Below are 14777 nucleotides of genomic sequence, written 5' to 3' on the forward strand. Positions count from 1 at the left end.
TATGGATGGAAGGATAAATAGATAGATAGAAAATCAGCACGAAGCATTCATATCAACGACTGATTCACATAACACTATTTTGGATATGATTGAAGACGTTTAAAACCACCCACTGGGCAACAGTTGTCCTGACTCAGTGAATGCGTTCGTGTAGCCTCGCTTGCGAAAGCATATAAAGGGCACATATATACATGTACCAATACTTCTTTGTACGGTGGTCCGTACGTGTGCACAATCACGGCGATAGTTACTTCATACTACTAACATGAAGTCGCCAACTTCATACTACTAACATGAAGTCGCCAAAATAAATTATCAAATCATGTAACCCAGTGAATTCGTCCATATAGTCTTCGGAAATATACCCGTTAAGGAGGCAGGGGCGCTCATCCTATTTATATCCTGCAGATGAGTTCACGTGGTTCACAGCTCTATGCTGTACTAAACGCTCTATGGCTGGCTAGTCGATTCACTCACCACTCAACACTCACCACTCACCACTCACCACACCGGCCTGTTGCGTGGCTGAAGTGTGTATGTTATTTATATATTTATGTTCAACCTGCGACAGTGTATGTACGACAATCGAGTGTATACATAAATACATATAAAAAGCCTACAGCCCTAGTAGTAGAGAGAGACCTAACCTCAATACGTTTTGCGTTGAAACTATTGAATATACGTTTACTTTGTGATGGCCCTATATTCAAAGGTTTCAGTCGTTCTTTCTATATGATGTCCATTTGATTATATCGAACTATAGGTCGATTCTTTTCCTAGTCTTTTGACCCATATAAACGTTAAATCGAATTGTACTTCCATGAAACGATGCAAGAGATTGTGTTGAACACCCACTAACCTACACAAGAAGCCTACTACAAGTACCCCAGTACCATTTGCGAGGTACTATACTATATGTACTACTACATGCGTAAAAGCACTTGCATATACATATAACTAACCCACACAAGAGGCCTCCTACAAGCTAACTCGAGTATATATTTACCATTTGCGAGGTACTATACTATAGGTACTACTACATAAGTAAAAGCGCTTGCATGTACATATGACTAACCCACACAAGAAGCCTACTACAAGTTAACTCGAGTATATATTTACCATTTGCGAGGTACTATACTACATGTACAACTTGCATATGTAAAAGCTTTTGCATGTACAGATGACTAGGCCACACAAGAGGCCTACTACAAGCTAACTCGCGGTATATAGTTACCTCTGTGAGGTACTATACCACATGTACTACTACACGTGTAAAAGCACTTGCATATAAATATGGGAGCGTAGTTGCGTGTAATATCAATCGAATCTGTCGGTCGCCGTGTGCACGCGCGTCTCTCGGCGGTTGACCACGAGCACTTGTACGATCGAGCCGTTGAGGGTTAAAACTTACACACGTATTTATTAAAATATATGAAAAGAGTTAATGTTAGGCGCTTGCAAACTCGTACAATCTCGCTAGACAGATTTGTATACGGGAAACCCTCCACTCGAACACCTTCGCAGCTACCAGACGAAGCTAACGGGTAATACGCGTTAACTATGGCCAGTTGGCCACAGAAACTAGCGTATTCTTTTCTACACGTTTTCAGTGGTGTATTTCAATGCGTTGTCAGAACTACAGCCTAACAGCACACATGGCCAGTTTTAGATTTCGTTAGAACAGGGACTGACATTCCCCCAGTCTCTCAGACACTCAACAATGCAAAGAGAACCAAAGATGAGCCGCTTCTGCAGCATTTCAGTTTTATTAGATATACTTGCACAACTGCTCTACAACCGATATACATATCTACATGTGCATATGCACACGCACACGCACACACACGCAATGTATGTGTCCGTATACACAGATGAAGTGCATGCTTGTTGCAGTACCAATCCCCACACGTAACCACGCTCGCGAGATGATTACCGCCTAAATTTGTGAACTAATCTTAGCACGCAGTCTCTATGTACACGAAGCCTACCGGGTAGCTCAACCGAGATACCCGCTCAAGCCGCCGGGAATCGAGCCCTCCTCCATTCGCGACATCTTCTAACAAGCTTTGAATCGCCTGGCACGTACACTCACATGCATGTACTTGCGTGTACACTCACATACATGTACCTGCACGCAAGTATAATACATGTGCCTTGTATATGAACGTATCACGGGTGGAGCGCGTTGTGCCTTGACACCACCATATACTAGTCGTTTCGTTTAACACAGGGAGTATCGAATATGCTGTGTCGTGTCACATTGACACTCCCACCGGGGTATATACACAATTAGATATACAATTATTTACAAGTTATTTATATCATCTACGTCGTTAACAGCTCTTCGTCGTGCTGGGCGGGGGCTCCGCTGAAGCCACCTGTGATGTACCGAACGAGATAAACCGGATCATTTAGAATACGTTTTCATAGAGAGAAATAGTTTTTAACGCTAAACAAACAAACCACGGACACCCATACGCAACAACCTCCCTTAACACACGTATTGGTGCATTGCAAAGGCGCACCCACACCCACCCACGTGACAATCACATGACGGAATAAGACACGTTCAGATCACAAGTGACGGATTAAGAAACGCTTAGACCACACGTGACGAATTAACTAACCAACCCACCAACAAAACGTACCCATATTCTGACCGTAGTCGTTCGCGGCCTGACTCCGCTGGGGAGGGGGCGCGGCCATAGTCATGGGCGGGGGGATGGGTGCATCGGGCACGTGGTCCAGTTGGGGACGGGAGGACGATGCAATGCCGTGGTTAATAGCTATACTCAGACCCTCAATGAGCGCCAGCATCACACCACCGAAGAACGCCGATCGACTGGCCACGGAGAGTCCACCCCGGGCGGCTAACACGCCACCTGTCAGAGCTCCACTGGCAATGGCGTTCCAGGGGTCTTCCTGAGAGGAGGTGGGGGATGGGGGTGGGAAGGTGAGAAGAGAAGGATGATAGAGGAATGAGAACATATATACAACAGGCGTGCTGTAGATAAAGATAGATAGAATGGTGCCGTGGGTATTGGAGGGGAGACCCGCGGATCGATTAGACACCCGGCGTATTACACTGATAGCGCTTGACTGAGATTCACCCTGCTACTGACGATCTCTCGCGACTACGTAGATGATCTAGTTTTGACAGAAACGCTTTACATTCGGGTGCATTAAGATGGCGAAGACAATGTGGACACATGGGACAGCCGATTCTTGGACTACATAGGTGGTACAGGGTATATATATATATACCGTAGGCATGAGGGAATGGTTCTAATATAAGAGATGATCAATACATACGCATATTAACTACCAAATAAAGCACAAAATAAACTACAAAATCTATTGTATGCGATGATGAGGTAGCACTGAAAGCACGACTACAATACACTACAACCTCTTTTATTGGCGCAAGTTATAGATAGAGGTTGTCAGATGATACAAGTTCAGGAAATAATACCCTATATACCGAAACCCCGTCCCAGATACTCTGAATCTGAGGTTTTACGAGTGCGCATCGAAGCATGTACAGACAAGATATAACCATTATATCTTTAACTATTCATCATACATATATATATATATATATTAAAAATATATGCGTATAATATATATATTTATATATATATATATATATATTTATATATATATATGTGTATATATATATACGACTGACTCCGAATATGCAGATAGTAGACAATAGATTTAGCACTACTTATACAAGATAGACGAACATGTATAATGAACAATAATCAAGCACGAGAACAGACGTCACCGCATTCCATGGACAGTCTAAACTCAATCAACTCAAACAGTCATATCACAGGCAACCAACCAACCGACAAACCACACAGACGCACATACTCTCTATAAACAGCAAGACAACAATCAAAACATCCGACAAAGGAAACTTAAAAGGCTGCCGATACGCATTCAACACACTCACACAACCCGCTCTCCATAGGTGCCATACCTTCTGTCTGAGATATACGAGTGTGCAGTCGAAGGTTGAGAACATGCCTCCCCACGCAGCAAAATTGCCACCCATCACTGGAGCTCTGGCTTTGATGGCCGACAGACTGCTTCTGAAGCGTATGCCGGGAGGTGCGTTCTTGAACCCCTTACCCGCATGCCACAGAGCTCCACCAATAGCGCCCATGGCGAAAGCTCCACCGAAATCATCGATGATTCGGTAGGGACTGAGAGAGAGAGGGGATGGTATTGGGTAGGTATTAGTTCTTGATCAGGTTGTAGGTAGATATCGGTGTCTATAAATAGAGTAGGTGGGTACGAGTGTTTATTGGTAGGGTGGTTGCAGTGCCAATGTCCGGAACGCGTGTCGTGGAGTGTGAAGGGTTCGTATAGACCCTAACAACCGAGATCAGTAGAGCCATATAATATGCTACTCAACCCCCTGACAAAAACAAACTAACGAATTTTTCGATTATCTAGCAGTGGCATACGATGACAAAGAATAAATACTTCCAAGCAGATACGAAATATATAACAGGTCCTCATATAGCGTATGATAGTGGAAGATACAATAATTCAAGAGATGCTTCACATACGATGGTATCGAAACAATCTGTGGAAATCTAATACGCAAATAAAATGTATGTGTGTGTATACACCATGTGTATATGTATACACGTATTTGTAGTTGTATATGTATATTATTAATCACATATATAAGTATATGTATATATGTATATATACAAGTATAGATGTATATATATATTATGCACCTTTATATTCTGATCGAAGTATACCATTGAAACGAGGAGTAAAACAATACCTCGGTGAAAAAGATATTTAAAAGTAACAGTCTCCTTCGACATCAAATCAAAGTGTACACTGAAGCCAAAAACTAGACTAACGCACAATATACTACGAAAGTTGATATAAAACATAGTGCTTGTCGGTATCATCAATTGAGCATATTGGATATATACTCTACGATCGAACACAAGCTCAACTGAATTAGCAAATACATAAACTGCCTCACGATGGTCATATACCTGGGTTTATGTGCATACTTCGCGCGCATATAGCTCAGCAGCACTATCACTTATACAATACATGAAACGCAATTCGTGGCTGTTTATGCAGACGTCTATACTTGGACACTCAGAATTATAAATGAACACTAAAACAGGCACGGGAAATGATTTCAAAGACGGTTTATATTCTGAAACGACAATAAAAATATAGTATGAATATACAGACATACTCGACACAACGAATTCGATTTGGGAAGAATGTAATATATCCAACTGATCAGAATAATAGTGACCGATTGTAGATCTGTGCACAATAGAGTATATACACAAAGCTGTACACTATGTACGCCTGTTGAAAGTTATAATATTGATCTAATAAATGTATAGAGCTGCGCAACTGACAAAGCAGTTTTGCAGATATAGATCGATACACACACTGCAAAATATATATGGTAGAATTCTTGATATGTTTAAAACATTCACACAATTTCATCATTTTCTTCAATTCATTCACGTCTACCTATTAATGCATCCATATTTGACGAGGATAGATGGAATAACCCGTTGATTTGGGGCCTGATTCAAAGTGCATCCAATAGCATAATAACAAGACGTCCGAGTGTACACCACAATATGAACGCGCTCGTCGACTACGGATCAACAGGCAAAGAAGCTCCCATATGATATGCGCCGAAGTGAACACCACATGCAGCAAACCCCAACATGTCGATTGATAGACGCAAATCTAAAGTATCGCCGCAAGCAGACTTGTATAATAAATAATTACATGCCTATGAGTATTCCACATCATAACATGGACGTTATTCGTACATTACATTGTTCTACCACCTGAACACGAAGGATGCAAATGAAACATACCAGGGGTCACGGTATCCTTCCTCCATTGTATATTTGTGTGTTGTTTATGTACAAATACTATGTATGTGTATAATTAAGGATATGTATTTATATATATATTACATATATATATATATATATGTATGTATATATGTGTGGGGTATAGGGTCGCTATGCGTATATGTGCCCTGACTATGTGGAAGTCGTGTAAATATATGTCTTTCAAATAAATGCATGCCTATCCAAGCAGGAAAAGGGGTTCAGTCATATATTCGACGAATTTATAATAATTAAAAAAAGATTAAATATCGTATAGAGAAGAACGTAGACCACACGCACACTGACACACTCCCACAAAGTATACTGCACCACTCGTCCTCGATCGCATAGGGATGTTGACCCAAATTCCCATATGTATCCAAAGTGACAGACAGTGTGACAAATGACACCTTCAGGTTCAAACAGAGCGTGGGCTAAAAAAAATCATGCGGAGTTGTGGACATGCGAGCGCGAGAGCGAGTGCGAGAGCGAGTGCGACACCTGGTTGAGTCAGTTTGTGCACAAAACGTATTTATAAATAGTATGTTCCGGACTTCGGTTTTTATATATACGACGGGGTAGTTGTGTTTCAAATTGCCGGCACGCTGCCCAATTTGCTCGTCAGAGGAACGCGGATACCCAAACGTACGTAGTTTACGACACATTACGGGATAAACAACGTCGTCGTAAATTGGGTAGAGTTGTCATAGATTTCCGATGATGGAGTACACTAAACACTTGTGAACTTGTGACTTCACAAGAGTTCATAGGAATTCTATTTTTAAACATATACGCTTTACGTTTTCATGAAGGAGCAAAACGTAAAAAGCACAAACAAAAATGCTGACAGTTTGTTTTGTTAATTTTATTCATGGCCCTCTGGATTTGAGTCAGCGCTAAATTTACGATTTCCGGTCGTCGGAAGAAACCTGATTTCGATTTCTGCTCGAGACCCAAATCCAGAGGGCATGTTCTATTTTTATATTATGTGTGGTCCGCGTATTGTAATCTATTCCAGCAATGGCTTATTTTGTCTCGCCTCTTATAACGGGCGGCTGTACTACTGGCACGTATGATAACATATCACATGTATGATAACATATCAGGCCTAGGTGAGAGTGAACCCTGCTACCACTGTCGCGAGTAACCTTACAGGTTTCCAGCATCATGGCTGTACCATCATTAGGTGAGCAAAGGGATTCTACACACACGTAACGTATGTTTGAAAGCTTTTTTTTCTTGTGCTTACGGCACTATAGAGAATATATATATATATATGTGTGTGTGTGTGTGTGTGTATTTGTATATGTGAATATACATATATATATATATATGTGTGTGTGTGTGTGTGTGTGTGTGTGTGTTATATATGTGTGTGTGTGTGTGTGTGTGTGTTGTGTATTNTAGTATATATATATATATATATATATATATATATATAGTATATTATATATATGTGTGTTGTGTTGTGTAAATGTGTGTAGCTCAATACTGCCTTGTTCATGCTACAAAGGTCTTCCGTCACCACTCACTTGATATCACATTACAAACCACCTCTGAGATGCTTTTAACGGCGACCACTGCTGACCCAAATCATAATATATTTTGTATCTGCTGCACTGTTAATAGACGAGACTTCAATTCAAGTCAGGTTTGACGCTGTGGGAGATACAGGCCGGTTTGAAATCGAACTGGAGTTTGTTCAATCACTTGGAGATCCATCATATCTAAATTGTAGGTTTTACCTACAAAAAATAAGACAATCTTACGTGAATGAGTGTGTGGTCATAGAAGTATATAAATATTTATATGTATGTATTTGTATGTATATGTATATATATATATATGTGTGTGTGTGTGTATTTATGCAAGTATGTGTGTGTGTATGTATGTGTGTATGTATATATATATGCAAGTATGTGTGTGTATATATATATGTGTGTGTGTGTCGTTGTCTGTGTCTGTGTCTGTGTCTGCGTGTAAGAACGTATGTATTTGTGTGTGTGTGTGTGTGCATGTATATGCATATGTTCTAGCACCATAGCAGCTCAACTCATAACAGCTTGTACACCTCACTATCAAGATACCTTTGGTTGTCTGGATTGTCCGGCGTCTAGTCCTCGGTTCCTGGGTCACCGTCATCTGACCTCTGCGTCGTTGATGTTTGTTTTGGTTTGGCGTTTGTAAAGGATTCATTAGTCCTTGTTTTCTTTTTGTTTCTTTCGTTTGTAATATGGTTCTTAGTACATTGTGATGCACTTTCATTAGCTGCGCTGTCTTGCTCAAGGGGGGGGTACGCAGGGTCTTGTGATGGGCCTGACTGTGTGGTTCAAGATTTTGTTACTGATCAGTTCCTTGGCACTTTTGACTGTATAGCCATATACTACAAAAAAACTCCGATCGCAGTATTTAGAGCGCCCACCCAATTGTCTTCTCATGTATACACACACATATATATATATATAGTCGCCTGTGCGCGTGCACTGGGAACAGCTTGGTTGATGGTTGAACGTTACGGTGCATGTACTACGCAGACTACAAAGACCCAATAATAGACCCAGTCAGCCTCAGAGTGACATTACTGCGTATATGTAGCCTATCCTCTCCCAGCATACGTGGTGTACATTCCTTATAAAGACGCACCGTGCACTTCTCCTCGCTCATTCAGTTGTGTGTCGTCGCTGTGTCGACTCGCTCGAAGGTTATAAATTAGTCCTGCTTATACCCTACCCTTGAAATGCGCGTGCTGATCTCGTAGGCATTACTGCCATGAACCATCAAGGTTGTTACTTCGTATGTCTCGCCGCACACGTACTTTGTTTATTTATCATGTGTGTATAAGACAACGCGAACTATGTAGCGCTACCCAGCTACTACCATACATATACCTCGAACTGTACATACTCTGAGGACTTACTTGGGACTCAACCCTGCACCCTCTGACTCCTAGGCCAGGGCCTGGATCTTGGGCCGCGTGCATGCTTGGTGTGGTGAATTGTGCAACCAGCTCTCGCCTATATCTCACTCAGTCCTCCCGCGGTTGCGGTCATCAAAGCATGTGCCTCGTTGCCATCATAGTACTTCTCATAGTACACAATACCACTCATAGTACAATTATAGAATAATCATAGTATAACCATAGTACACAATACCTCTCATAGTACAATTATAGAACAATCACAGTACACAATACCTCACATAGTACAATTATAGTATAACCATAGTACACAATACTTCTCATGGTGCACTATCAGGCTTGCACTGCCTGTCTTCTACGCTCACAGGCATTAAAATTATCCATGTGTGTTGTCTTGTTTGTGCTCCCGTCATGTCTATTAACATATCCATGTGTGTTGTCTTGTTTGTGCTCTTCTCTTGTCTATTAACATATCCATGTATGTTGTCTTGTTTGTGCTCCCGTCATGTCTATTAACATATCCATGTGTGTTGTCTTGTTTGTGCTCCCGTCTTGCCTATCAACATATCCATTTGTATGTCTTGCCGGTACCCCCCCCTCTCTGTGTGCTATAGGGCTCGCGCAGCAGCGAATTCTGCAACAACCTGAGTTCGTGAACTACCTCGAGTACCTGACATACTGGCGCACTCCCGAATACGCCAAGTTTATAGCGTAAGTATGCTGTGTTGTAAGATGCGTATATGTTAGGCTTTTCAATATATCTCTGGTTGTACGCGATTATGTGAGTGTGAATATATATATGTTGTTTGTTGGCTCGGCTAGTTGCCGTCCAATCCCGAGTAGTGCAAGTTCTTCCCCATCAGTATGCTGTTTCCGAGAGGTAAGTATATGCATTAACGAATAAGTCATATGTAGATATCTGTATACCTGTATACATATTATTTTATAGTCCAATGAGCCAGGGGTGATTGTTTAAACCGCGAAGGTAGAACTAATAAATATATTAGTATATGAGACAGAATATTCATTTTTATATCGATTTGTTATATCTTCTTATATTGCAAGAAAATGCAAGCCATATGCCCTTCTTGTTCAATCTATAATTGTGAGAGCAATGCTAATTTGGTGTCAAACTAACATATACGTATAAATACATAAATCTATATATATGTCTGTGTATTTGTGTATACACGTATATATTATGTAGACAATATCAACATGAGCGCGTATGCAATCAGCTCTATAATAAGCACGCGCACAAGTATGCTCAAACACGTGCATTCACTAATATCAATATCCCTTCAGGTTTCCGCATTGTCTGCACTTTCTCGACCTGTTGCAACACAAGCCCTTCCGAGACGCCGTAATCAACAATGAAATCAGAGATGAACTCCTTCAGCAGTACTATCTGCACTGGAAATCGTACTACCCAGGCATGGCCCCCAATACGAGCACAGACACACCCACCACGGAGACTACCACCGACGTCGCTATGACTAACGGCCACACGGAACAGAGTGCCATGAACGGAGACATGGCCCACGCCCCGTGAGTGGCTGTGCATGCTAGGTGCATTGCTGGATGCATACCTGTGCATTTATACTCGTGCATATATCTGTGTTTATACTCGTACATATATCTGCCTTTATACTCGTGCATATATCTGTGTGTATACTTTTATGTAGACGTATTCATTTCCACAACAGCCCCCCCCCCCAGGCCTGGCTCCCAATTCAGATGCATGTACGGCAAAGTTCGGTACAGAAATAGGTTCAGGCTCATGCATGGGTGTAGCTACATTGGAGGACAGACAAGGCCGTCTGCGCAGAGACATGGGTATGCGCCTTAAAGCAGTGTGATGTGCACGTTGAGGGTGTTACACGGGCATGGTCACCAGTACATGCACATACACACAAAAAACAAACATACAGCCCTGGGGCTATGTTGTGGGCACAGGCATAGGGGTAGGTATGATTAATGCGTGCATGGGAGGATATAGATGGACATCTCCCACAGAGGCATGGGGTATGCGCCTTAATGTAGTGTGGTGTGCATGGGAGGATATATATGGACATCTCCCACAGAGACATGGGGTATACGCCTTAAAGCAGTGTGGTGTGCACGTTGAGGGTGTTACACGGGCATGGTCACCAGTACATGCACATACACACACAAAAACAAACATACAGCCCTGGGGCTATGTTGTGGGCACAGGCATAGGGGTAGGTATGACTAATGCGTGCATGGGAGGATATAGATGGACATCTCCCACAGAGACATGGGGTATACGCCTTAATGTAGTGTGGTGTGCACGGTGGGTGTGTTACACAGGCATGGTCACCAGTACATGCCCGCACACACAAACACAGCTATATGCTTATCCTGTCGTGGGCACGGGCAAGGCGCAGAGGTTTTGTTGATGCTGTGTTCAGGCGCGGCTCATGCTGGGCTTGTCTCTGCTACACAGCCGTGTGGATATTGACCCAGGGCACCAGGCATGATTTCTGCGGCCGTAGATCCAGCGGATACTGAGTTTACGACACACTTGAATGTCTGCTACTACGGCTATTTGCCTTGTGGACTCCAGGCGACCCTTACTGAAGTGAACAGGAACAGCCTATGTATCACATACAGCTCCCATGGTAGGTATAATTGGCCCGGCTCTGCCACTGCAGATATCCTCACTCTCACCTGTCACACCAACACTACCAACACCGAACTTATCACCTGTATGCATTAAGGAGTGTTTGGGAAAAGGCCGGTTAGCCATGCACTGCCACTGGGATAGGTCAGGTAGATACATACAGTACCACTCACTCAAAGGCTTGTACTGGCCTGTGGGGAGGGCTCTCTGGTTCAGCTGATCGGAAGACGGTACTGTGTGGGGGGGTGTTTGACAATGCTGTATGCGTTTGCTGAGTCTGTGTTTACGTATACGTAGACTGGGCGCAGCACTTTATTATATTAAGTACATTAAACAACGGATGTATGGATATATACATGATAACTACATCAAAGGGAAGTACAATCAAATACATAATAACTACTTTAAAAAGAAATGTAGGTATACAACCTTATCAAGCTACGTTAAGGGACGCTACCCAGCTGGCACTTTCAGTAAAGAACATGTCATGTCACGTTATGTTGGGTTTCATAAATGGTTCTCATAAATTGGTCTCATAAATGGGTTTCATCAATTGGTCTCATAAATGGGTTCCATAAACGGGGCTCATTCTGCATGACTTGGATTGCCGGAGCTACAACCCATATCTACCACTAGTGAGTAGTGTCTACTGTGTGCGGCACGCCTCACCTAGTTATGTGAGGTGAAAGTGCGGTACATACGGACACCTCTGTCCACTTGTTTGCTACCAGCATAGCTCGCGCTTGGGTTTGGGAAGGTTGGGTTGGGGAAAGCGCTCAAGCACGCAGACGATACAGCAAGGGTCGGTTGCTATGCAACATACACTATCGATTCCCCGTCGATGGCGGTAAACGTTTGCCCGTTAGAACTTTGCCACTCATCCCGTGGCTATGCTGAACATCATAATGCCGGGGCTGTAAATTGAAACGTTCGCTGGAAACGTTTAGCTTTATTTTTGAGCTCCAGAGGGCCCGGACTCAACAATGCATGTGTCTGTTCAGTTGTGCATTTATATGTGGTCTCTGAGAACTGTCTAAAAACAGTATAATACACAAACCCGGCGCAAAAGAAAATGACTTCAATTTGTCTTTAGTCCGAGACGGACTGGTAAGAAGGACATAGTGGCCTGTACACTGTTTTCAGGGGAGTGGCTTTGTGATGTGCACCATATCGGAAGCAATGATATACATATATATATATATTTATATATGCAGGTATGTGTGTATGTATGTCCGTATGTATATATATGAAAGTATGTATGTATGCTTGTATGTACGTATGTGTATATATGTGTGTGTTTTTTTTGTATATATGTATATATATATATAAATATATGTATGTATATATATATATATATATATATCACAATATATATATATGTGTATATGTATATGTAGATATATATATATATGTATAATATATATACATATATATGTATATATATAGATATATATATATCTATATAGAAATGTATATATATATATATATGTATAAATATATTTATATCTATATCTATATCTATATATATATATATACGATATATCTATATATATATGTTTATATATATACATTATATATATTATATTATACATAAATATATTATATATTATACATCTATATATATATTTATATATTCTTGGCACATATCTACCACCTACCCACCACTAAGTACACCTTGCTTACATCTACCTACTCCTTTATCTCCTTCCCAGTCATCAGCGACCTTTATTACTGATACATTGCACAGCTTGTCATATCTACCTACCCCACTAAGTGCACCCTGCTTACATCTACCCACTCCTTTATCTCCTTCCCAGTCATCAGCGACCTTTAATACTGTGGCATTGCACACCATAGCATATATATAAATGTCCAGTAAGTATACCTTGCTTGCACCTACCACCTACCAACTCCTTTATCGTCTTTCCAGTCATCAGCGACCTTTATTACTGTGACATTGCATACCTTGGCATATATCTACCTACTCCACCAAGTACACCTTTTTTACATCTACCTTCAACTTTATCTTCTTCCCAGTCATCAGCGTTCTTTATTGCTGTGACCTTTCACACCTTGGCATATACCTACCTACTCCACTAAGTAGGCCTTGCTTACATCTACCTACTGTGGCATTGCACACCTTGGCATATATTTACCTACCCCACTATGTACACCTTGCTTACATCTACCTACTCCTTTATCTTCTTCCCCGTCTGGGCGGCCCATGACTTCAGGATCAGTGCACACACCTTGTCAATGCCCACGTGGTGTTTGCATTGAGTGAAGATGGTGGGGCCGTCTCCACGCATGCGTTTGGCATCTCTGTCCATCACTCCCAAATCAGCTCCCACAGCCTGAACGTATTGCAAACGGAATGAGTGGACGCCTGTTGTCTTTGTGTGGTGAGTGTAGCATATACGTACTACAAATGGAATGAGTGAGCGAGTGTCATCTATCACTGTGTGGTGAGTGTAACATGCACGTATTGCAAACGGAATGAGTGGGTGAGTGTCTTTAACGTTGCGTGGTGAGCGTAGCCTGCGCGTATAACATTACCTTAAGTGTGACCTCATCCACAAATGCGCGGTAATATCGCTATATTACCATCAGGGCCGTATGTAGAATACTTTAACGTATCAATTAACGCATTTCATTGAGGCAAACAATGTGAATCACTGCTTTCACGTTATCCGTTACAGAGTGCCCTTACTTTACAACGTCTCTGATACACCCCCGCCAAATCCGTTTAACGTCATTCACAAATGCTCGGTGACACCGCTATACTACCACCATGAACGCAGAATGTTCAAACTCATCTCTACATTTAACGCTTTTCATTGGGACAACAATTGCAAATCCCTGTTGTCCTGTTATCCGTTACAGAGTACCCTTTCTTTATAGCGTCTCCGTTCGTTATGAGCACTTTTTCTTTAAAACGTTTCGGTTTGTAACAGAGTACCCTTTCTTTATAACGTCTCTGACATACCTCTGCCAGATCCGTCTTGTTGATGATCAGCAGATCTGATTGGGTGATACCCGGTCCACCTTTGCGAGGCACCTGAGAGTTCGGCGAGACGATGTATGGGATATAAGTAAAGAAGAAAGAAAGTGAGTAAGGAGGACAGTATATGTGATATAAGTAAAGAAGAAAGAAAGTGAGTAAGGAGGACAGTATATGTGATATAATTAAGGAAGAGAGAGGAGAAAGGGATATATATATATACATATATATATATGTATAATATATATATATATATATATGTCTATATATATATATATATATATATATTATATATTATATATATAT

The 14777-nt window shown here is 41.6% G+C and overlaps 3 protein-coding genes across 3 annotated transcripts in view; 1 reads left to right on the plus strand and 2 right to left on the minus strand.

Moving 5' to 3' along the window:
* Positions 1 to 1732: 1732 nt before the first annotated feature.
* Positions 1733 to 6152, minus strand: SARC_08298 (hypothetical protein). The gene is made up of 4 exons (XM_014297730.1): positions 5892 to 6152; positions 3986 to 4211; positions 2649 to 2922; positions 1733 to 2378 (listed from the first exon to the last, which is right to left on the minus strand). The coding sequence occupies exons 1-4, from the start codon at positions 5915 to 5917 to the stop codon at positions 2326 to 2328; spliced, it is 579 nt and encodes a 192-aa protein (XP_014153205.1). The 5' UTR covers positions 5918 to 6152; the 3' UTR covers positions 1733 to 2325.
* Positions 6153 to 6978: 826 nt separating this feature from the next.
* SARC_08299 (hypothetical protein) lies at positions 6979 to 10709 on the plus strand. The gene is made up of 4 exons (XM_014297731.1): positions 6979 to 7095; positions 7539 to 7643; positions 9441 to 9537; positions 10132 to 10709. The coding sequence occupies exons 1-4, from the start codon at positions 7077 to 7079 to the stop codon at positions 10376 to 10378; spliced, it is 468 nt and encodes a 155-aa protein (XP_014153206.1). The 5' UTR covers positions 6979 to 7076; the 3' UTR covers positions 10379 to 10709.
* A 2471-nt stretch (positions 10710 to 13180) lies between these two features.
* SARC_08300 (hypothetical protein) overlaps positions 13181 to 14777 on the minus strand; it is a 5830-nt gene continuing 4233 nt past the window's right edge. The window contains exons 3-4 of the mRNA XM_014297732.1: positions 14457 to 14528; positions 13181 to 13824 (exon numbers count right to left, since the gene is read on the minus strand). Of these exons, the coding sequence (XP_014153207.1) occupies positions 13660 to 13824; positions 14457 to 14528 (237 nt within the window). The 3' untranslated portion in view covers positions 13181 to 13659. The remainder of the gene's footprint in view (positions 13825 to 14456; positions 14529 to 14777) is intronic.

Source organism: Sphaeroforma arctica (assembly GCF_001186125.1).
Source record: "Sphaeroforma arctica JP610 unplaced genomic scaffold supercont1.732, whole genome shotgun sequence".
Taxonomy (NCBI): Eukaryota; class Ichthyosporea; order Ichthyophonida; genus Sphaeroforma; species Sphaeroforma arctica.

Coding starts and splice junctions, on each gene's coding strand:
- SARC_08298 (XM_014297730.1), bottom strand. CDS start 5,917: ATGGAGGAAGGATACCGTGACCCCTG. Junction 2,923..3,985: donor TCGTATATCTCAGACAGAAG/GTATGGCACCTA, acceptor ACCTCCTCTCAG/GAAGACCCCTGGAACGCCAT. Junction 2,379..2,648: donor CGACTACGGTCAGAATATGG/GTACGTTTTGTT, acceptor GGTACATCACAG/GTGGCTTCAGCGGAGCCCCC.
- SARC_08299 (XM_014297731.1), top strand. Junction 7,644..9,440: donor AGATCCATCATATCTAAATT/GTAGGTTTTACC, acceptor TGTGTGCTATAG/GGCTCGCGCAGCAGCGAATT. Junction 9,538..10,131: donor GAATACGCCAAGTTTATAGC/GTAAGTATGCTG, acceptor ATATCCCTTCAG/GTTTCCGCATTGTCTGCACT.